Source organism: Mustela erminea, chromosome 12 (assembly GCF_009829155.1).
Source record: "Mustela erminea isolate mMusErm1 chromosome 12, mMusErm1.Pri, whole genome shotgun sequence".
Lineage (NCBI taxonomy): Eukaryota > Metazoa > Chordata > Mammalia > Carnivora > Mustelidae > Mustela > Mustela erminea.
In genome coordinates, this window is record NC_045625.1 from 22,265,603 (window position 1) to 22,289,470 (window position 23,868).

General features: G+C 37.7%; 1 protein-coding gene across 5 annotated transcripts in view; it reads left to right on the plus strand.

Annotated features, from left to right (window-relative positions):
• Window positions 1-23,868, plus strand: part of SVEP1 (sushi, von Willebrand factor type A, EGF and pentraxin domain containing 1) — a 180,227-nt gene that overhangs the window by 83,184 nt on the left and 73,175 nt on the right. For all 5 annotated transcript variants that reach the window (XM_032308801.1, XM_032308803.1, XM_032308802.1 and 2 more), the window contains 12 exons: window positions 300-421; window positions 2,313-2,421; window positions 6,526-6,690; window positions 7,225-7,458; window positions 9,292-9,453; window positions 11,071-11,232; window positions 16,882-17,043; window positions 17,436-17,527; window positions 18,653-18,749; window positions 20,994-21,107; window positions 22,601-22,714; window positions 23,570-23,771. In XM_032308801.1, coding sequence (XP_032164692.1) covers window positions 300-421; window positions 2,313-2,421; window positions 6,526-6,690; window positions 7,225-7,458; window positions 9,292-9,453; window positions 11,071-11,232; window positions 16,882-17,043; window positions 17,436-17,527; window positions 18,653-18,749; window positions 20,994-21,107; window positions 22,601-22,714; window positions 23,570-23,771 — 1,735 coding nt within the window. The remainder of the gene's footprint in view (window positions 1-299; window positions 422-2,312; window positions 2,422-6,525; window positions 6,691-7,224; window positions 7,459-9,291; window positions 9,454-11,070; window positions 11,233-16,881; window positions 17,044-17,435; window positions 17,528-18,652; window positions 18,750-20,993; window positions 21,108-22,600; window positions 22,715-23,569; window positions 23,772-23,868) is intronic.

Below are 23,868 nucleotides of genomic sequence, written 5' to 3' on the forward strand. Positions count from 1 at the left end.
TTTAAATCTCTTTTTCCATTAAATGTTCATTTTCTTAATGTGGTTGTAAACTAAAGAATAATATATCAAAGCAAACCTCATCACGGGGTAACTGGGTATGGTGCCGCTTGGCTGATTCATGGTTTATTGTGATCAATTAATGCCTAGGAAATTGTCTTAACTGTCATCTCTTGTTTTTATAGCCAGCGCACAAATCATTTTAGAACCAAAGTCCTAAGTTACAGTTATTACAAAGACAATTAAATATTTGTGTTGAAAACACTTAACCAACTGAAGCTGTTTTCTCTAACATTTTCCAGTAAAACGTTTTGCAAATCATGGGTTCAAATCCTTTGAGATGCTATACAAAGCAACTCGCTGTGATGATACAGATCTGCTGAAGAAGTTTTCTGAAGCATTTGAGACTACCCTGGGGAAAATGGTATGTCCGCAGTATTTGTTGAATTTTAAAGGATGCTCTTGAGCTTTTCATAGCTCCTCAGGGTAACCTGCCACTGGAATTTCGTGTCCTAATGATTTCCCGCCTCTCTGTAATCCAAACTTGCTCCTAATAGTTAGGATTGCTTATAGGTTTTGGACTTCTGGAACGAATTATAAGTGAATCTTTATTAAAACATTTTTGAGTTTTTAAAAACATTCTGAGTCAGAAAGCCAGAGAAGCGTGGGGTTCATGTGGTTTGAAAATGTCTGCTTTGTTATTTAAAGTATGACAAAAATGCCATTGTAGACTGTATTTATTTTATGAGAGATAATTGAACATTGAAAGGACTTTCTTTTTCATGCATTTTTGTTTAGGACTTTTTCACTGTTTATAGGAAAGCAAAACAGTGTATTTAATTTGTGCTGAACATCTCGGAGAAAATGTGTTATATACATATTTGTATCCCTAACAGAGTAGGCAGCTTGGATTTTGGATAGATGCTAAGAGTAGATTCAGTGGTAGTAGGGTTGACGTCCAGTGTGAGAGAAAGAGGGGAGTCAAGGAGGCAGTGTACACAGGGACACAGATACACGAGTGGGTACCCCCAGGGGTAGAAGTGTGTCAAAAGATCTTTTCTGACTTCTGTTTTCTCACAGAAAAAAAGATGTGGAGTGATCAGCTGAGAGAGTAAGGGTGGGGGGAGGAGTTGTGAGGGTTTGGAAAGGGAGTTGATGGTATAAAATCATTTTCTAGGAAAATGCAAATGAATGTGCTAAAGAAAGGTGGTAGGATTGGCAGGAAGCAGGATTGTGTTTTCTCTCAAGCTGTAATTAACCATGTGGGTGCACGTGTAAAGAAAGCAGAGCAATTAGCTTAACTAGGGTGATGGGTTCTGCAGACTAGCGGTGGAGATGGGTGCGTGTGAAGGAGGGATTCCTGGTAATGAGCCATAGAGTCTAAGACGGATGAACAAGGCGGTGGAGACATTGGATGAGAGACAGTGAAGAGGTGGTAGGGTCCATGGATTATAAATTTGATGAAGTCAAAGACTTCCGGGTGTAAGAGAGGGTGCAGTTATGGGTAATGATGGGGTCTGAGGGTTTGACCATGACCGCACTGAAGAAAGTAAGGCTGGAAGACTGGAGTAGAGGGGGAAAAGGAAGTGAGAAGCCACGGTGATGGGAGATTCGCCAGATGGATATAGAAATCACCAAGAATGATAACAGCGACAGTTACTGGATATTCTTGGAATGAGGGGGTGATGCAGAATAGGGAAAGGCTGTAGGTGGCTGCCGCACAGAGGGGCCATCTACTATGCAGTGAGCTTCAGGACTGTGAGGCCCTAAGGAGGGGCATGGGAGCGTGATCTGGAAACAGCAGGGAAGAGTGAGGAGGACACTTCCTCCACCGCCACATCCATGGTTTGAGAAAACTGAAAGGTGAGGTGTCATTGAGAACAAAGATGAAGGAACCATGAAGAGAGGTGAAAAAAAAAATAATAATAGGAGATTTGCTGATGCCCGAGATCCAGAAGGCAGATGAAAGTTCTGAGGACTGAGAGATGGGTGGGAGATAGAATCAGAGAAAAGAGATCTAAAGAGCCGTATGGGGTGAACATTTAGAGACAAGAGATATGCCAGGGGTGCTGGACTTCTGGGGATCAGAGACATGCACAGAGAAAAAAGGCCTGAACTAATCCTGCTGGTCCACACGTACTAGAGGCTGCAGGGGAGGGCCTGGGCGAGGGGCAGGGTCTGTCCAGAAGCCGGAAGAGCTCTGTTCCTCTCCTCCCTTCTGTAGAGGGAAATGGAAGACCAACAGAATAAAGGGCTTATCCAGAGCACACAGACGTGGAATTTACATTTCATACTCTTCCATTTTTTATTTGCAGGTCCCATCATTTTGTAGTGATGCTGAGGACATTGACTGCAGATTAGAGGACCTGACCAAAAAATATTGCCTCGAATACAATTATGACTATGAAAATGGCTTTGCAATTGGTAATTAATTTATGCAGTGTTGAGATTGCAAGATTGATCTGCAAAATAATTTTTAAGTCCAGAAGAGTGGGGCAATCTAGAAAAATTAACTTTTTTAAAAACCAAAACTCTTGAGATGATAAAAACTAAGAAAAATAAGTCACATTGTGTTGTGAAATTTTAATATTTATATGATATCTTAGAATAGTACTAAAGCCATTTTATATGGCATTCAATTTAAATTACAATTAAGCCATTATTTTAAAATAGTTACACATGTAAAATACTCAGATTTCTCACACAGAATATATTAAGACTCAATCTGTTCAAGTCTGATATACCTTCTAATTGAATTTTCATGTTTTCTCCATATTATCTTTCAACATTTTTATTAAAGTTATTTCTAACTATGGTATATGATTTGTTTGCTGGTGTAGCTGGCCATTTAGCTTACTGCCTTAATATTTCTGGAAGATTTCGTAGTCACCCTTGGGTCTTTCATTAATAACATCATCAACCTTTCTAGTAATTATATTTGTCATTTTTATTGCATTATTATAAAACTGTATAACACTTCCAGAATGATGTTTTAAAAAATAATAGTGATGGAGGCTCTTGGGTGGCTCAGTCAGTTAAGTGTCTGACCCTTGATTTCAGCTTGGGTTATGATCTCAGGCTTGTGAGATTGAGCCTTGGGTTATGATCTCAGGCCTGTGAGATTGAGCCTGCTTAAGGGTCTCTCTCCCTCTCCCCCTCTCCTTTTCCCTTTCCCTCTCAAAAAAATAATGATAATAATAATAATAGTGATAACAAAATAGTATCATAGTTAAGCACATATACTCTAAGACCAACTTCTTATATCCAAATTCTTCCTCTACTACCTATTAGCTATGTTGTCTTGAGCAAGTTTGTGTATACATATATGTGTATGTATATGTTGTTGTATATGTATTGAACTCATAGGACCATTCTCAGGATTAAATGAATAAGTACAAGTACACATAAAGTCCTTGGAAGGTTATCTGAGAGACGATATTAGTTGACATTACAGCAGACCGCCTTTTTCTTCCTGACACTAATCATATGTGTAATATTTGTAGTGACTTAGCATTTAGAGTGATGTTGACATTTGCTTTATAACTTTTAAATTTTAAAAATATTTTTGCATATATGTTTATTGCAGAAATTTGAAAAATGTTGAAACCCAGAGAATGAAATCAAGATAACCCACAATCCCATAAATAATTCTGTTAATATACTTACATATGTATTCCTATGTATATTAACATATATACATATAACTATACACATTATGTATATGTGCCCATACTACTTTGTAAACTTGAGTTTTTAGTTAACATTATATTGAGGACATTTTTCTGTCACTAAACATTATATTTCAGTTTCAATGTCCACATGTTATTTAATTAATCAATTTGACATAATTTATGTAAACAATTTCCTACTGGTAGCCTTTGGGTTTTTCCCCATTTTTAACTATTATATAAAACTTCTCAGTGAAAATTTTGGACATTAAAGTGTTATATAGGAAAACATGAGGTGCCAGTGGCAACAGAGTTGGCAGGAGTATGTCTAGAATAACAATGGCTCTTCTGTCACACATGACACAGGTTTCCCCTCCCAAACTGTTGAAGTTTGGGTCTAAGAATGCACTTAGAGGGAGTCAGCTGGCATCATAAGGCTTTGAGATGGGTGATATTTGTCCTCTAATAAGGATCAAAATGGCGGTTTGCTAGAATCCTATGTGGACACATAGTGTCCTAAGAGATAAGCTTTCCTCCTTGAATGCCTTTACAGTAGAGAGTCACAAGATTAGTGTAACATTTCAGAAAACACCTTGGAAAGCCATAATGTATGAAAAACAAAGGGTCAATAAATATATTAAAATGCTTTGACCTCATAATAGTCATGTAATTCCAGTTAAAACTAAAATGAGATGCCCTTTTCGACATGTCAGATTAACACATTCAAATAAGAATCACAATACCCAAAATTGGCAAGGGTATAAGGAAAGAAAATAATACTCTTATATTGTATACAGGGGAGAAATTGGAGGGCAATCGGCAATATGTATCAAAAGATTAAAAATAGTGAAACCCAGAAATCTAATTCTAAGAATATTTCTCAAGATAAAAATCACATCAGTGTGCAAAGATGCCCTATATTTCATAAATTCTAAGGTGTACATTTTTCATTTGGACATCTCTGAAATTGGAATATATCTTCTCATTGATGGTGCCTTACATTTTATGAAATCCTCTATGCACAAGAGTGTTCTCAAATTTTGAAATAACCCAAAAGTCTGAAAATAGAAACCTGGTTAGTTTGTGGTATAGTCATAGAAGAGAATATTTTGAGAAATGCCATAATATATCATTGAGAAAATTAGGGAAAGATTACTAAGTAATATACACGTAGTATAATTATTTGTTAAAGGTATGGTATGGTTATTTCTGTTCCAGCGATTCATGTATCTGTGTATGCATAAACATATATGTGTGTGTTTATACATTCATAGAAGAAAATCCTGACTAAAATGTTATAGGCATTATTTCTATATGGTGGAATTGTAGGCAATCAAAAAAATTTTTTGTCTTGGCTCATCTGTTTTTCTATAATGGCTACATAACACTTGTGGGAAGGATGTTTGTGTGAAAAACAAAAATATTTATTCTAGGTAATTTTAATAGCCAAAAGACATAAATTAGACAAAAAAAATTTTAAGAGCTTATTTTCTTTAAAACCCAATTTAAATTTAATTTAAAAATCTTAAACTGCTTACATAGGTCAAGAGGCCTGTATAAATATAATTTGATATTTAAAGCACATAATCATGCAAGAACAATATGCCCAGACCAATATTAGTATCATTTAATGAGGTTTTAGAACGAGGCAAACACTGAGCTAGATAATTGTCTCAATTATCCCCCAAACCTGTGAGGTGAGAAGAATGACCTCAACTTATAAATGAAGAAACTGAGGTTCAGAAAGAGGAAAATAACTTGACTGGAATTGTACACCCTCACACCCTACGTCCAAAAGCTACCAACTGAATCTATGTGGGTGGTCACAATGGCACAGGGGCATCTAAAGCAGACTCCGTGCTGAGCATGGAGCCCGATGTGGGGATCCATCCCATGACCCTGAGATCACAACCTGAGCTGAAACCCAAGAATCCATTGCTTAACTGACTGCACCATCAGGCACCCCTGCCCCTCTACCTTTTTTTTTTTTTTTTTTTTAAAGATTTTGTTTATTTATTTGAGAGAGAGACAGAGAGAGAGAGCATGAGAGGGTAGAAGGTCAGAGGGTGAAGCAGACTCCCCATGGAGCTGGAGCCCGATGTGGGACTCGATCCCGGGATTCCGGGATCATGACCTGAGCTGAAGGCAGTCGCTTAACCAACTGAGCCACCCAGGTGCCCCGCCCCTCTACCTTTAAAATTGGAAGGGGAGGTGAATCATGAGAGACTATGGACTCTGAAAAAAAATCTGAGGGGTTTGAAGTGGCGGGGGGTAGGAGGTCGGGGTACCAGATGGTAGGTATTATAGAGGGCACGGATTGCATGGAGCACTGGGTGTGGTGAAAAAATAATGATACTGTTATGCTGAAAATAAATAAATTTAAAAAAATATGATGCAGTATCCTGAATAAGCTTCACAAAAGGAAACCTGATCATTTGCGTTGTTTATAAAGCTGATATTACAATTAAAAAAAAAAAAAGAATGGGGCAAACCCTGAAGGGAAATAGGAATTGATTAAAATTCTGAAAATTCCACACCCACATCTTAATTTACCTCTAAAGCTAAGGTAATTAACTCTTAACTCAAAGGGAGGAACGGCTTAAATGCCTAGGTAGCTCCAAAGGGACTTGTCTTTCTTCTTGTGCGATTCATTGGTAGTCTAAATCTAAAATGAAGTGTGTAAAAATTACAATATAAGATTGTAGATGAGAAATATGAGATTCTAGATGAATCCCTGTATATAGTACATTATGGGCAATTGAAGAAATAGGGGGCGATTTGACTTGTGGCTTAAGATTCAGACCTAAATGCCGATAACGAGGCAACTGTAGAATCTTGTTTCTCTGCCCCAACTGTCCAGGACCTGGTGGTTGGGGCGCAGCTAACAGACTGGATTACTCTTACGATGACTTCTTGGACTCTGTGCAAGAGACACCCACAGGTGTCGGCAAAGCCAGATCTTCACGAATTAGAAGAAGTGCCCCATTATCGAACCACAAAATTAAGTTAGTTTTTAACATCACAGGTAAGGAGAGACTGAAAAAAAAAATATATCATGTGACGTTCTTGGTGGGAGACCTATTTTGCAAATTTACCATTTGTCATCGTTCTTAGTAAAGAGTCCTGGAACTGAAAATGAGGGAGAACGCAATCACCCAAGTTTTGTCATTTTTTGCAATTTAATATCACAGATGTATTTTATGATTCTCGCAGCAACAGACATCCTGCTTTGTACTCATCTTGGCATGACACACTAAGGCATGTTTTTAAAAAGCAAGAATTTACAGAAAGTTATACATGCTGTAAGGAAGAACTTCACAAAAAGGTGACGTAGATCCAGCACATGAGAGAAGGATTAAAACAAATTGCATTGTTCTTAGTATTACCCCTATACTAGTTGCTCAATAAGTAGTGGTTGAGTGTCAGTTTATTTTTCCTGGAAGATTTTTAATATGCCAATTCTTTTTGGTTAAAAAAAAAAAAGACACTAACTACAAATGGTTTTCTGAAACACCATGTTGTGTGTGTTATGTTTTATTTCGTCTTGTTTTTATCTCAGCTAGTGTGCCATTGCCCGATGAAAGAAATGATACCCTCGAGCTGGAAAATCAGCAACGACTCATTAGGACTTTGGAAACCATTACAAATCAACTGGAAAGGACCCTCAGTCAGGAACCCATGTATTCCTTCCAGCTTTCATCTGAAATTCTGGTAGCCGACAGCAATTCATTAGAGACAGAAAAGGCTTTCCTTTTCTGCAGACCAGGCTCGGTGCTGAGAGGGCGTATGTGTGGTAAGACTTTTCCCTGAAAAAAAAAAAAATTATCTGGCTCATAAGTGGGTCAAATGAGATGAGTAGAGCCGCCTTACAACTATACTAGGGTATTGAAATGAAACATTGTGCGAATGTCGTGTGGTTGTTCTTCTTATTATTTTGTCTCAGGAATCTAAGTAACCACCATTGTTCAGGACAAGAAAACTATTTCAGGTAAGGGACTCAGATCTTGGTTTTATTTCTAGCACTTTAGAGCTCACAACTTTCAGCAGCATCTCCAGTGATAAAGACTGATCCTTTTTGACCACTTCCATAGGCAGGCTGAGCCCCTCTCTTGTTTAATTCTGTTTAGCAACTCTGTGAAGTGCTATTACTACTAAGCCCATTTTACAGATGGCAGAACTGAAGCCAGAGAGGCGAGGAGCTTACTCAGGAAGTCTTACCCATTAAGACAGTAGATTTCCAGCTTAGTAGCCAGTGCCCAGTTCACATGGTATAACATCACCCACTTTAAGGTGTAGCATTCAATGGCATTTAGCACATTCATGATGCTGTTCAACCACCACCAAACCATCACCACTGCCAAAACCGTCTCACCACCTCCAGAGGAGATCCCCGTTAACCAGTAAGCAACCACTCCTCATTCTCCTCACCCACAGCCCCTTACCGTTTAACCCAGACTGCCACAATCTGGATCAATTCCAGCCTGTTTCCCTAATAAGTCATGGTTTATAGATACGGGAGACTCCTCTAACCAAACTATGCTCAACTGAACCAAATGGTGTGAGTCTGGTGTCCCTATGGAGGTGTGGGATCTCCCCCCTTGCTTGGAAAACCTTCAACAGTACTTCTTGCTATTCCTAGAGCTCATTTGGGTGACTTGTTTCCTCCCTACGTTGTAAGTAAAAATTAGGAATCATCTTGGTCAGTGTTCCGTGTTTCTCTGTCTGGCCTTCAGACCACCTGTGTCAGCATCCCCTGAAGGGCTTACCAAAATGCATCCTGATTCAGGCCCCAGCCCAGGACTAATACATCCGATACTTTGGGGGGCAGGGCCTTGGCATCTGAATTTTTAGTAAGTTTCCACGTAAGTTTTACATACTTTATCATCAGAATCATACGTGCTGATTTCAAGTACCCTCTCTGTACCAACACTAACTTTGCTCACATCCTTTCTGTGGGTTTAACATTCCACTTTGCTCTCAGAAATCCTGAGTCACTTCAAGCCTGCCAAGTAGTAGACCAAATCTCCAAGGAAGGAAGGTCCTACCTGTTTCCTCAGAAGCCCTGGGTCTCAGGATGTCTCAGACTTGCCTTCAGTGGACAGTAATTCCTATAAGCAGAGACAAGGCTCTACTTAACTCTCCTGGTTCAGACTCAGAACCTTCGGCTGGTTTTGTTTCTAGAAATGAGGCTGTAATAGACAAGCAATCAGTTTCATACGGGAACTGTTCAGAGGAATCACTAAGAAACTGTTCTTCCTATCTTGAAGCCTCAAATTAATCTATGTTCATTGTTTTATTCCTTCCCTACAGCAGCCTTTTTTCTTTGTTAGCTGTGTATTTCCCAGGACGATCTGGTTTCATACATGCTTTAAAGCTCCTATCACACAAGCCCTAATCTTGGTCAATAAGGATTTGCATTTTCTTAAAAAGAATCTTACTGTTTGTTTCTAGGAATACATTTCTGGAAGGTTTATCTTGTGAGGAAACCTCTGACAGTAAGACTTAACACAGAAACAATAGTACTTGGAAGCAGGCTTTATTATTTTCATGTCTTTAGGAAGAAGGAAATTAAATGTCTTCTGTTTCCATAGTTTACTGGTTTCAGTGTTTTCTGTTTTCTTTTCAGTCAATTGCCCTTTGGGAACTTATTATTCTCTGGAGCATTCTGTCTGTGAAAGCTGCTTGCTTGGATTCTATCAGGATGAAGAAGGGCAGCTTGAGTGCAAACTCTGTCCAGCTGGGACTTACACCGAGTATCTCCATTCAAGAAGCATCTTGGAATGCAAAGGTAATGATCTAGTGCACATTTTGACAAGAAACCTAAATTTTGTCTTCACTTATGAAGTCTAAATGGCAAACAGGATGAAATAAGAGTATCACTATAAGCAAGTTCATTGATTGATTTTTTTTCTTTTAGTTTTAAATTATTATCTCAGTGTTTTCCTCACATTAAAGAAGTCTGTCTCCTCCCCCCACCTTGGCACATTCTGTTGCACTAAGTCAAACTCCACTGCCAATAATTCTAACCCACATTTTTAAAAAATATTTATTTAATGATTTATTTGAGAGAGAGAGAGAGAAAGAAATCACACAGAAGTGGGAGGGCCAAAGGGAGATGCTGATCATGGAGTCTGACCTGAGGTTTGACCCCACAACCCTGATTTCATGATCTGAGCAGAAATCAAGAGTCAAATGCTTAACTGACTACACCACTCAGGCACCTCAATTCTAATCTGCATTTATCAAGTAATGTAGTTTTTTTTAATCAACTCTCAAATTAATTGGTGGAAAGTACTTTCATAACACTTAGCAACCATGAGTTTGCTTTAATAATTTTTTTTGTGAGAATAGTATTTGATAACAATGAGATCAACTCTCCATTTATTTGGAAATTAATAACTACAGGTACACATGCATGTATTCTTGCTACTAAAATACTCAATACTTTCCAAACATTTGATTATCATTCAATAAACATTTCTGATGGAAACGTTTTCTTTCATGATTAAAGTTACAATAAGATATACCTGAGGGGCACCTGGCTGTCTCCATCACGAGAGCATGGACTTTTCATCTTGGGGTCATGAGTTTGAGCCCCATGTTGGGTATAAAGATGACTTTAATAAATAAACTAACAAACTTTACAAAAAGAGATACACCTAAAAGAGGGAATTTCAGAACTATGCCCCTTGCTGTTGTTACAAATGTAGATGTGATTGCTTAATGACAGTTACAAACTTGAGAGCCTTGCTAGCTGATTAGTAGAAGTAACCAAAAATGCTAACATTGAGCATCATTTGGAGAACAAGGGCAAAAGGAAAGTAGTGCCCTGGGGGTTGAGGATTCTGGCCCTCGTCCCGCTCTCCCACAGAACCATTGCTATGAACCTTAGAAAGTTGCTTATCTCCCTGGGCCTCATGCTAAGACTACTTTTACTTTTTACTCCGCCAGCCCTCCGATGGGGTCTGTAGGAGGAGGACAGAAGAAGTCCAATTTGTAGAGCGACGAAGGTGCCTTATAGTTAATTAATGAGGCTCTCACCCAACTTAAGGTTTTGTTTCCATTACTCCAGAGAACTGAGTGCAAGCTGAGAACTCATACAAGTTCCCCTGCATACAACTTGTTCTTGTGACAATACCTTTCTGAGGTGAAATTTCTAACTTCACTCAGAAACCATTTATCGACACTTACGTAATAACGAAGTTTCGTAATAATGAAAGTGACTGGAAATCAGTCTAAAATTTATTAGGACTGAGAAGCAGGCAGCAGTCTAAAATACAATCTTTATGCTTAGAGTTCTTTGTCTCCTAGATTAATTAAAATGCAGAAAACCCTCTCCCAGCCAGTGTTAGTTTTGTATAGCTTAATGTCATCATTCTTAACCATAGTACATTTTTCTTTTCAGCTCAGTGCAAGCAAGGCACCTTCTCATCAAACGGACTTGAGACTTGTGAATCGTGTCCCCTGGGCAGTTACCAGCCAGCATTTGGTTCCCGGAGCTGCCTCTCATGCCCAGAAAACACTTCCACTGTGAAGAGAGGAGCCGTGAACATTTCTGCTTGTGGAGGTTATCAAAGCCTTAGACACTGATATTTCTTCTAACCCCATAGATTCTATGCATGGAGGAGTGGAATATTTTCAGCAAAACCATGTATCTCCTGTATGCAAAGAATGTAAATAACTGTCTTTTCATGGAGAGTTTCCATGTACTCAGCCAGTCAATGCTTAAGTGTAAACACTCCCAATATAAACACTGCGTTAGTGCCTTTAGGAACACAAAAAAGGACAAGACTTGGTGCTAGTATTCAACATTAATAAACACATGGCTTCATGATAAGGTAGAAATGCATCTCACCTAGGAACTTAGTCTCTTCCTTTCTAAAGTGAGGTCCTGTCTCAGGTTCCTTGAAACTCTAAAAAGACATTTTATGAATTACGATTTTCATTTCCTACAGTTTGCAGGGTTTGTGAGTGGCTGTCCCCTCTTGGCTTCCCTTTGGAATGATCTGTACATTTACCTCAGCATTTTTAAAATGCTAAAGCCTAGTCTCCACTCCAAGATGTTCTGACTTAACTTGTCTGGTTTTCTTTTTAAGTTCCCCTCCAGAGACTCTAAAGTAACAGGGTAAGTTGAGTATGACTAATTTCAGATCTAAAATGTTAGCACGAAGGGCTTAAAAACACAGATTGCTGGGTCCCACCCCTGGAGTGTTTAAGTGGGCAGGTCTGGTGTGGGGCCCAAGAATGTATATTTCTAACCAGTTCGCAAGGGATGCTGCTTCTGCTTGGTCCAGGGACCGTATGTTGAGAACCACAATAGACAAAAAAAGATTAGAATTTCAATTTTCAAATATTTCTAACATCCCTGCTAAGTACAGTTTTCCAGGGCAGTGAAAGTTAGAAGATGTAAACAAAATGAAAAGGTGAAAGCTTAAAATGGCCTTGAAATTAGGGTTGAGAGTCAAGGTCATCCTGCTGCCAGGAGCACCAAATTCCACGTACTTTGCCAAGTCAATGGAACTCAATTAAAAATAAAAAGTTGTTGGCCTACCTCTGCTATATCACTGGGAACAGAACAAACATGCTGGCTGAAACATGGCTTTTTAAAAATTATGTACCCTCCACTTCCTCTGCACACTTATTTAAAAACCTAAGGTCTATGGCTATCTGAAAATTAGAAAACTGTTTCCTTATTGAAAAGCAATGTTTTTAAGAAACCAATCTGTTGGCTCCCCATTTCTTTCAAGCTGCACACACACACACACACACACAGCCTCATTGTACCCCCAGTCATTTATACCTGTGCATCCAGTTAAAAACAAATTCCCAGAAAACAACTGTGTCGGACATTTTTGTATGATCCTGGGAGGGGAGTGTCCAGCATTGCGTCTTGGGAGATATAGTCCTTGTAAATGAGTGCTGTAGGGAGAAAATGGGGAAGCCTCAAAATTATCTCAATGTAGTAGGATCACAGTAGGTAAAAGTCTGTTAGACCTGAGGAATCAGGCAAGCAGTAGTCATTAACCTGATGTTTCACTGAAGAGAAGAGATTTAACTAAGACCTGATTGAGACTCATAAACCATGTCTGTTGTGTAATACCAAGTTTGAGGGTTTTTTTTTTTTAAATTAAAAGGCAAATAAGGCTCCACATTACGGTTGAAATAAATCTACCAGAGACTCTTATTATGTCAATATACAGACAAAATTTTGAATTCTGGAAGAAAGTCTGTAGTGAAAATTCTTTCTCTTTCTCTTCCTCCAACCACAAAAGTAACTAGGATTTTACAGTAAAACAAATTCATAATTGATGATTTTTCCCTTTAGCTTCCCAAATAAGCCTTGAGGTTTGTTTAATACCAAATTACTCCAATTAAGTAATTCTGATTCCCAGAAAGTCTCTAAACTTCGGGTAACTGCTGTATTTCTCCTAATATATTCCTAGCACAAATTTAACCACATTTTCTTGTCATGAGTGAGTTGGAAACAGCAGCACTCAGCACTCTCTCCTGTGGTATTGAAAAAATACCATTTTACTTTAAATGTATATGTATATGTGTATACACACATATATATAAGGGACTGTCTAAAACAGTCCCTTATATATTTTCTTAGTTTTATTTATTTTTTGAAAATTTTCCTAGCTTTAAACTTCCTTCCTTTTGTTTTTCTTTGTAGTGATTTATTTTTATGTGTATGTTTATGGTTTACCTCACTTTTTACTAAGGTATCACTTTTTGCATTGTTTAGCATGTGGAACTTTAATCAACACAGCTGCTATATTTAAGTTTGTTTCTATATTAAAGTAATATATATTTCATGCCTTTCATCTTTTATCACTACTTAGGATATTAAATATCTGTGGGTCTGTTGTGATAAACTCAAGAGTCTGAAATCTTTTGTTTTATTTTAATTAATTAATTAATTAATTAGAGAGAGAGAGCAGGGGCAGAGGGAGAGAGAGAGAATCTCAAGCAGACTCCCCGCTGAGTGAGGAGGTAGTACAGGGCTCGATCTCACAACCCTGGATTATGATCTGAGCGGAAGTTGAGTCAGATGCTTAATCAACTGAGCCATACTGGCATCCTAGAAATCTTTCATTTTTTAAAATGACTTTTATCCAAAAGATAAGTCCCATGAATTATTTTTTGGTGATGGTATTGTTTACACCTGGTCCTGTAGGAAAAGGAAAGATGATTGCTGAGCCAAGATGGCATTTCTTACCCTAACCCTATAGGATGAAGTTAAAAAGAGGCTTAGGACAAGAGTCTCTGACCTTTGAATTTGTCTTAGGAAACCTGTTGGAAAAGGCAAAATTCACTATATGTTATCTTTAACACTGTCAGGGAACAGACATGTGAGATTACATTTTTCCCAGTCATTTCAAGGTACTGTATTTAATCCTATTTTAATATCCTTTTTGGAATACTTAGATTTCTCCCTCTCTCTCATGAGTGGAAGAAATTAAAAGGATTTTGTCCCATTTTTATTGACTCAGAAACCATAGTTTCTTTGGTCAAAATTCAAAATGAAACTTTCTCCCCTCTCTTCTTAGGAAAATAAACCATCAGGAACTGCCCCTGTATACGTGCATCTATGTGTATTTAATACATATTATATACTACAGATAATGCTATTATTATTTGTGGTATGTTATGTTTACACATACATATGCTCTATGTGTCTGTGTATATTTACTGCATATGTAAATTTTCTGTATGTGTAAATCATGCATTAAGTGTTGATTGTCCAGTCCTAGAAAGTATATTTCTGATGACAGCTGTCTTCCCTTGGAATATAATTTAAGCTAATTTTCACATAAAAATTTATATCTTTCTATGTCAAAACACAAAGTATAGATATTACAACATAGTGTTCACTAACCACCTTGACGATTTTTAATCTTAAGATTTTATTATTACTTATTAGCATAATTTTTGGCATTCTGACAGTTTTCTAGAGGTATAGTCTTTCTCTTTTTGAGAGTAAGTTTGTGCTGAGCAAATTTTATGTGCAAAACAATTTAATTCATCATAGCATCTTGGTTTCATTGACAGAATTTGTATTTTTACCTTATCATACACACTCATAGATACTCTCTCAAACCAAAGTTTTATGCCTTTACCAGTAGAAAATCTATGCTTCCAGTTAACTACTTTAATTAGCTGTTGGGAGTTACCTTTTCCTACTAGGTAATCATTTTTTTTGAAACTTGAGATTCAGAAAACCCATTTTAAACTCAGCAACTTAGAGTATGTTTGTGCAAACCTTTGTCTGGAACTCTGAAATCTAACAACGAAGAATTGGTTAATTTATTGTTAGTGAAACAAATATACTTACAAAGTTTTAGGGTCACCTGGGTGACTCAGTTGGTTAAGTATCTGCCTTCCACTCAGATGATGATCTTGGGATGATCTTGGGTCCTGGGATCAAGCCCCAGGTAGGGCTTCCTGCTCAGTGGGGAATCTGCGCTTCGCCCTCTCCCTCTGCCTCTCCCCCTGCTTGTGCACTCTCTCTCTTTCTTAAATAAATAAAATCTTTTAAAAAATGTTTTTAAGAAAATTTTAAGTATCTTGTTCATAACAAGTATGACAAGTATCTTGTTTGACCAAGATACTTACAGTTTAAAGTTTTAATATAACAAACGTAACCAGAAGAAATAACGTTTTTCTATATAAGCATTAATATCTATGATATCTTCTGCCATCTCTTGATTTGACTCCTGACTTTTTGTCAGTGATATAAAAGAGCACTTTTGCAAAAGATGTGGCTGCCTGTTTTTCCTTAAAAACTTTGATCTAAACATCTTGAGATTACCACAAATGCCTTATTGTTTATTTAATGTTTATGGTCATGCCCCCCCCCCAAAAAAGATGCCATTATTTGGACTATCCTGCTCTGTTGAGCCTTGAGTGCATTTCTAAATTTTTCAGCCATATTGCTAATCATTTCTGCCAAACTAATTTTTATTAAAAATCCAAAGCCTACGTGATAAATATGCCGAGATTCCCAAATAGCTACTTCTTTGTGTTCTATCTTCTATGTTTAAATTTATGCAGACAAGTCTTAACAGTTTTAGTGGTTTTCTCCATTCATAGTGGTTTAAGGGCTCATGTAGATGACACCAGTTCGCACAAGGAAAAGAACATGTTGAATTCATCTTTGGGTCACAATCTAAAATCCCAGCCCAGAGATGTAGTCATGACTGGTCCGCCTCACTGTAGCTATGACAGATGCAACCAAAATTTATCAAAGAAAATGCAGGTTCATGTTATGTTTGAAGCTATTTCTTGTTTGGTTAATATTCTACCAATTATTAGCAAGAGAATTTCAGATTTGGTTAAGTCACAGTATTCAACAGGATGTTGTTAATAAAAAGCATGTCTAATACAAAATAACATTAAAAGGTTTAAAAGTTAAAAAAAAAAAAGGCCCTCTTCCCCGTACAGAAGAGACAACAACACAGAAGAAATAAAATTTTTGACAAACATGAAAAAAAAAACTTAATTTATCATGGAAATGCAAGTTAAAATAACAGTGCAATTCTATTTTTCACTTTCAAATGGAAAAAAAACGTATTTAAATGATCATTATCAGTAATCAGTATGCAGTAAGAGTAATTCCATATATTACTAATGGGCCCATAAGTCAGAACCATTTTTATTTATTTATTTTTTGATGATTTGACATATATTATTGGCTTTAAGTTTCCTGTCATCTTTAGATCTATAGGTTCAACTACTCATATTCATCGTTCAAATTCAACTGTTATCCCTAAGAAATAATCAGAGTTTTTTATAGGGTTTATGCAGAAAATTTTATGGTCAGCATTATTTATAATAGCTAACAAATACAAACACCTAAATGTCCTGTAGTAGAGGAAATGTTAGCTCAATCATGTCCTGTCACTGACATGCAATATTTTCCTTTTATGAAACACCATGTTATTTAACAGTTTGTGGAATGCTGAGGATATAAAGTGGAAAAATCAGAATACAATATTACTGAATTCAAATTTTTATTGAGTTAATATGTGTTGTTAAGAGAGGAAGGAAACAGCAGAATGTTTATCTGATGCAATAAAATAGTATAGTTATTAAATATGTGCCAGAGAATATATCAGCAGTTCAGTAGCTTTCTTATAACCGAGGGTTAATGTACCTCTATTGAAAGTAAAATATGTTGTTTGGACTTACAAATGATTTTTTACCTTTGCAGTACCTTGTCCAGTAGGAGAATTCTCTCGTTCTGGATTAACGCCCTGTTACCCATGTCCACGAGACTACTACCAACCCAATCCAGGGAAGTCCTTCTGCCTATCTTGTCCCTTTCACGGAACTACAGCCACCAGTGGTACCAGGTCCATCGCAGATTGCTCCAGTAAGAAGAAGATGCTTCATTTCTTATGTAATCCCACGTGTTGGAGACCTGTGTTTGTCTCATGGTAGCTTCAACTATGAGTATTGCTATTTTCTGTGGATTTGGATGTCTGGTCATTTGAGGCCTTTTTGATGACAGTAACTCAATGATTCTTACTTTGGGTACATTGAACTTGATAACTGCCCAGTTTCTTTCTGAGAGTCTAGGATTTAATGATGTATCCTATCCATCTCTATGCTCTTTTTTTCACTATTCCTAATCAAAATATATGTGACTTTACCTACTCTGAGAACTAGAATATTGACCGTAGTATTTAGGTAGAATTTACTTATAGGCAATAAATACCGCACACTAATACGGTTTTTCTAATGTTTTCTTATTAATCTTACTAGCTTTTGGCTCAACATTCTCAGCAGCAGAGGAAAGTATAGTGCCCCGTGCTTCTCCTGGACATATCAAAAAGAAGTATGAAGTCAGCAGTCAGGCAAGTCCCTTTTATAGTTATAGAATCTTCTCCAGTGAAGTGTTTGGAAAACACTCTGTCATTACACATGCTACACAGAGGAAAACTACCAGAGTTGAAACTTCAAGTAATCAAGTCTCAGAAACATTATCAATGAATAATAGTATTCACCTAAGAACTTTCTAAAAATGCACCATTGGAAGAGTTCTAACTACCAAAAATTGGGAATTCTCCCCAACAATGGCTGGCATAGAGAATGTGTAGATGTGGGAGCCTTTAAATTCACTAATAATTAGCACTTACCTCAAGCATAATCCATTATTTGAGTAAGAGGCATTTGGTTTAGCCAAAGGCCTTTTCTGATTGGCAGGAAGAGTTCCTCAATGTTTATGAAAATTATTTAAATTTTTTGTTAGAAAAAAAGATCATTTATTGGAATAATGTATGGATTTCAAAAAAACTAAGGAACATAACTCATGAACATAACTAAACTATTGTTTTTCTTAAAAAAAAAAAAAGACTACTAAAGACCAATTACTTTGGTAGATTCAGCCATTACTCTGCATAGACCTAACCCAATGTCAAGATGAATTCTTTGGCCCTAAGTATTTTTAAGGAGGATAATAAGGTTGTATTTCTTATTTCAGCTTCCAGCCATCTTGTCCAAACATATTGACTTGTAAGGGCCTTGTAAATCATATTTGAAACTGAGCCTAGAAGACAAAAATTTGTAAGAACCCATAGAGCAGTAACTCCCAACCCTGGAGACATAATAGAATCCACTAGGCAACTTTAAAATATAATGATGTTCAGATCCCAACCTCAGAGATTCTGATTGAGCTGGTCTGGGGTGGGGCCCTAGCCTTTCTACTTTTAGAGCACCTCAAAGCACCTCAGATGGTTTCTAACATGCAGCCAGCATTTAGAAACACTTCAGAATGTCACTCAAGAGTAAGATATATTCTTTGTGTCCGTATATGGCGGGCACCAATATTATGCAGGCAGTGGTCCAGCTAGCTTGAGTGAACTCACCTGGAAACAGGAACCACCTGTCTAGTGCTGCAAACCTTCAAACTCCCTACTCAGGATCGCTTTGATATGATTGGAGTGTTTTGTCTCTGATAGATTTCTTTTTGCTACCCGTAGGTTTTCCATGAATGTTTCTTGAACCCCTGCCGCAATAGTGGAACCTGCCAACAGCTTGGAAGTGGTTATGTTTGTCTCTGTCCACCTGGATATACAGGTAACAAAGAAGAATGCAAATTTTAGTATATTTTTTCGATAAAATCATTGTGACTTGCACATCAAACTTTGAAACACTAAAAATGAACCCTGTGAGTTAAATACACTGGACTATGTCAGTGCACAAAAATTTGGTTGAACAAGATAAAACAAGGTGAAAAAACGTGTGCATATCTTACAAATAACAGTTTTCCTTTCACATTTTGGAGGAAGAATCAAGAATCATCTTCTCTATGGAAAAAGTCATATCATAACTCACAATTTAAATAGGAATACAGTTTCAGAGACCATGACCAAGGTTCCATTCTAACACAAATTAAATGTATGATGTGATACCCAACATAGAACGGGTTGTCCAGCATAAATATTTTTAAACAAACTCCAGTTTCTCTCATTGGCTTCACATTAGTGGAAGTTCCTATGAATAGCTATGATTTGTTGCTCCATTTCTATCTTTCTGGAAACTGTTCCTGGAAAAACAATATGGTTTGAACTTGGTTATGTAGAAATTTTGCAAGAATTATATTTTCTTGTAGTGTAATTCACATTCCAGTTCAGTTCAGAAATATAATTTTTGAGGGGGAAATGACCTATATCTTAAAATTACAATTTATTTCAAGTAATAGTTCACTATTTTCTCTTAGAAATAGTTTTTGCCTCTTTTTTTTTGGCTTTTGTACAGCTAACACAAAATGTCATTTCAATGAGAAAGATAGTATTAAAATAAAAGAATTCACCACAAAATGAGCAAAAGGAGAATTGGAAAAGGAATGTAGCCCAGGGCTATCAAGAATATTCTACTTGGGACGCCTGGGTGGCTCAGTTGGTTAAGCGACTGCCTTCGGCTCAGGTCATGATCCCAGCGTCCTGGGATCGAGTCCCACATCGGGCTCCTTGCTCAGCAGGGAGCCTGCTTCTCCCTCTGCCTCTGCCTGCCATTCTGTCTGCCTGTGCTCACTCTCTCTCCCTCTCTCTCTCTGACAAATAAATAAAATCTTAAAAAAAAAATTCTACTTATTTCAGCTTACTTATATTGTATATGTATGTGTCTCAATTTTTGTAAAATTTTTTGTCCTGACATTCCATAAGGAATAATGGATCTTGTCCTAGAATTTTATAAGCAAGTGGTGGTCGAGAAAGGGCATAATTTAGACAATATTTCTCAAATTTTTATGTGCATCAGAATCATCTGGAGGGCTTCTTAAAACAGAGTGCTAGACCCTCACCCAGAATTTGTGACTCTAGATCTAGGAAAGTTTTGATAATTTGCATTTCTATCACATTCCCAGGTAATTGCTGATGCTCTTGGTCCAGGGGCCACACTTTAAGACCCCCTGGTGTAGAGGAAAAACATGGGCTTCTGGCAGAGCTAGCCCACAGATAGCTTATATGCACTGTATTAGAAGACATGTCCCCCTCGAGGACACTTGGCACATGCACTGCTATCTGGCAGGACTTAGCCCCACTCCTACTCCTCAGCCACATGGCCATGATCACAAGTATATATGACCCTATATTTTTCACTTTGGAGTTAAACTAATTTTATGTTCCCAGGTCTTCCCCTGCCCACCAACTTCTAACGTGGGATATTCTGCTCTCTTTTATGTATCCTTATAAGTATATCTTTTCTTTTTTTTAAGATTTTATTCATTGATTTATTTGAGAGAGAGCGAGTAAGCGGGGGAGGGACCAAAGGGAAGGAAGAGGGAAAAGCAGACCCACTGCTGAGCATGGAGCCTGATACAGGGTCCAGATCCCAGGACCCTGAGATCACAACCTGAACCAAAACCAAGAGTCAGAAGCCCAACCTACTGAGCCACTCAGGCTCTCTTCCTTATAAGGATACCTTTTAAAAGATTTTTATTTATTTGAGAGAAAGAGAGAACAGGGCAGGGTATCAGAGGAGGAGGGAGTGAGAAAACCAAGAAGACTCCACAGTGAGCACAGAGCCTGACACAGGACTCAGTCTCATGACCTGAGATCATGACCTGAGCCAAAACCAAGAGTCGGATGCTTAACTGACGGTACCCGCTAGGTGCCCCAAGATATCTGGGGTCTCTAGAAAGAGTCAGTACTTTCACTAAAAACTTAGCTAGATGATAGCACTTAAGGAATTTTGCCCTTTCCTTCACCACTACCATCCCCTATAAATTCAGATTATTAAGATAATTACCTTTAAATGATCACGTTCTGTTCCTGTTGATCCTGCTCTTTGACTTCCTTCAGTATTTTGTTTGCATTTTAGGCTTAAAGTGTGAAACAGACATTGATGAATGCAGCTCACTGCCCTGCCTCAACAGTGGAATTTGTAAAGACCTAATTGGGGAATTCATTTGTGATTGCCCACCTGGTTATGCAGGTAAGAAGAAAGTTTCTCGTTTTTATAATATAAACCTTGGCATCATTAAAATTCCATTGCTAGAAATCAAAACCACAGTAAATACCACCTCACACCTGTTCAAATGGCTATCAGGGAAAGACAAGAGTGAACAGTGGTGGTGGGGATGTGAAGAAACGGGAACCCTTGTGCACTGTTGGTGGGAAGGTAAGTTTGGTGCAGCCACTATGGAAAACAATATGGAGGCTCCTCAGGAAATTAAAAACAGAACTACTGCATGATCGAGCAATTTTGCTACTGGGTATCTGTCCAAAGGAAATGAAATCATTATCTAGAAGGTTTGCTGATTGTAGCATTGTTCACAATAGCCAAGATATGGGAGTAAGCTTAAGTGTACCTCAGGGATGAATGGATAAAGAAAACGTGATTGAGTCACATGTAATGGAATATTATTCAGCCATAAAAAGAAGGAAATCCTGCCATTTGCAACAACATGGATTAAAATTGAAGGCATATGCTCAGTGAGATAAGTCAGACAGAGATAGACATATTGTATGATCTCACTTATATGTGGAATCTAAAAAAGGCAAGCCCATAGAAATGGATAGTAGAGGGGTGTCTGGGTGGCTTAGTCTGTTAAGCATCTGACTTTGGCTCTGGTCATGATCTTGGGGTCCTGAGATTGAGCCCTGCATTGGGCTCCCTCGCTCCCTCCCATTGGGCTAAGCAGAGGGTCTGCTTCTCCTTTCCCTATGACCCTCTTCCCCGCTTGTGCTCTCTCTCTGTGTGTCTTTCGCCATGTCTCAAATAAATAAATAGATAAATAAATAAATAAGAAATAGATAGTAGAATGGTAGTTGCCAGAGGCTGAGTGTGTGGGATTATTGGGGATATGTTTTTTGTTTTTTCTTTTCTTTTCTTTTTAAAGATTTTATTTATTTATTTGACAGAGATCACAAGTAGGCAGAGAGGCAGGCAGACAGAGAGGAAGGGAAGCAGGCTCCCCGCTGAGCAGAGAGCCCTATGTGGTACTTGATCCCAGGACCCTGGGATCATGACCTGAACTGAAGGCAGAGGCTTAACCCACTGAGCCACCCAGGCACCCTGGGGATATGTTTCTTAAGGGTACAAACCTGCAACTAGTAGATAAGCAAGTCATATTTAAGAACTCAGGGAATAAATTCAACAAAGAGGTGAACATTTAGCAAATAATATAAAATTTTTAAAATAGATCATACTTGTCACCCTAATTTTAAAAAAAGCTAGATAATCATAGTTATCATTTTCCATTGTATATTGAATGTCAGATTTCTTGCTAGAAAATTTTTGCAATAACTAGAATGAAAGAAAACATCTTATTTCAATGTATTTGGCAAAGAGGAAAGTTTTTCACAAACATATTAGCCACGATTTCTGATTGTTCTGCTGTTACACCTGAACAGCTTGCTTGAAAATATTCATCTAAAATTCCTTTCACGTTTCCTCCAGTTAAAATATTCTACAATTCCTTACAGGGAAGCTATGTGAAGAGAATATAAACGAGTGTAACTCTAGTCCTTGTTTAAATAAAGGAACCTGCATTGATGGCTTGGCTAGCTATCTCTGCACCTGTATGAAAGGATACACAGGTGAGATGTTTCCATTCTTCCTGCATTGTTGCATTGTCCTGAAAAGCACCGCAAATCACTACATTTTTAAACATTATATTATGTTTATGTTCATTTTCTGATTTTGTAACTGTGCTGTGATTAGCCAAGAGAAAGTCCTTATTTTTTAGGAAATTCACGCTGAAGTATTTTGGGGTCAAAGGGCATCAAGGGTGCAGTTACTCCCAAATAGCATAGAAAAAACTGTGTGTGTAAGAGAGAAAATGAGAGAGGGAGAGAAAAAGGAGACAGAAAGAAAAAGAGACATAGAGAAGACAAGAGTTTATATGCTAAGATAAACATTCAAGAAGGAACTGGAAATAAATAGATGCTAAACAATATGATAAGTATATCATATATATATAACCCACATATATAAAAAGTTATATATATGTATATACAATTTATAAAGAGAGAGTTCCCCAAAAAATGACCAGTGAAGGAAAAAGGCAATGTCAAAGAAACAGAGGAAAAAGCCAAGATCAAAGAAACAGGAAAATTTTGAACTAAATTTGCTAGTTTTTTTTTTTTTAAACATAGCCTCAATTAGATGTCTATTACGAATGTTAGTTTCAGAAAGACCTGAGATGAAAAGAGCAGATTATCCAAAACACAATCCTAAAATGCCTTACAAAAGCCAAAGTTCATTCAAGAGTGGATCTCAAACCAGTGTGAGAGGCCAGTAGTCCGGCCGCTTCCCTTCTAATCCTTCAGGAGCAACTTCCTCCTTCCCTTCTGATCCTTCAGGAGCAACTTCCTCCGGGAAGTGCACACTTCCATCTTTGTTTCCCAGGCGGGTTAACATTTGGGCTCTTTCTCACCCTCCCCCATCCCCAGGCCTGCACTGTGAAACGGAAGTTGATGAATGCCAGTCAAGCCCATGCTTAAATAATGGACTCTGTGAAGATCAGGTTGGGGGATTCTTGTGCAAATGCCCTCCTGGATTCTTGGGTACCCGGTGTGAAAAAAATGTGGATGAATGTCTCAGTCAACCATGCAAAAATGGAGCTACGTGTAAAGATGGTGCCAGTAGCTTCAGGTAAAGCCCTAAGTGTGGTCCTTTGCACTAATTTTATTTTCTCAACCATTCTGTCATTCTGCAGCCTTTATGGAGCGTTCCTTCAAGTCCCAAGTCA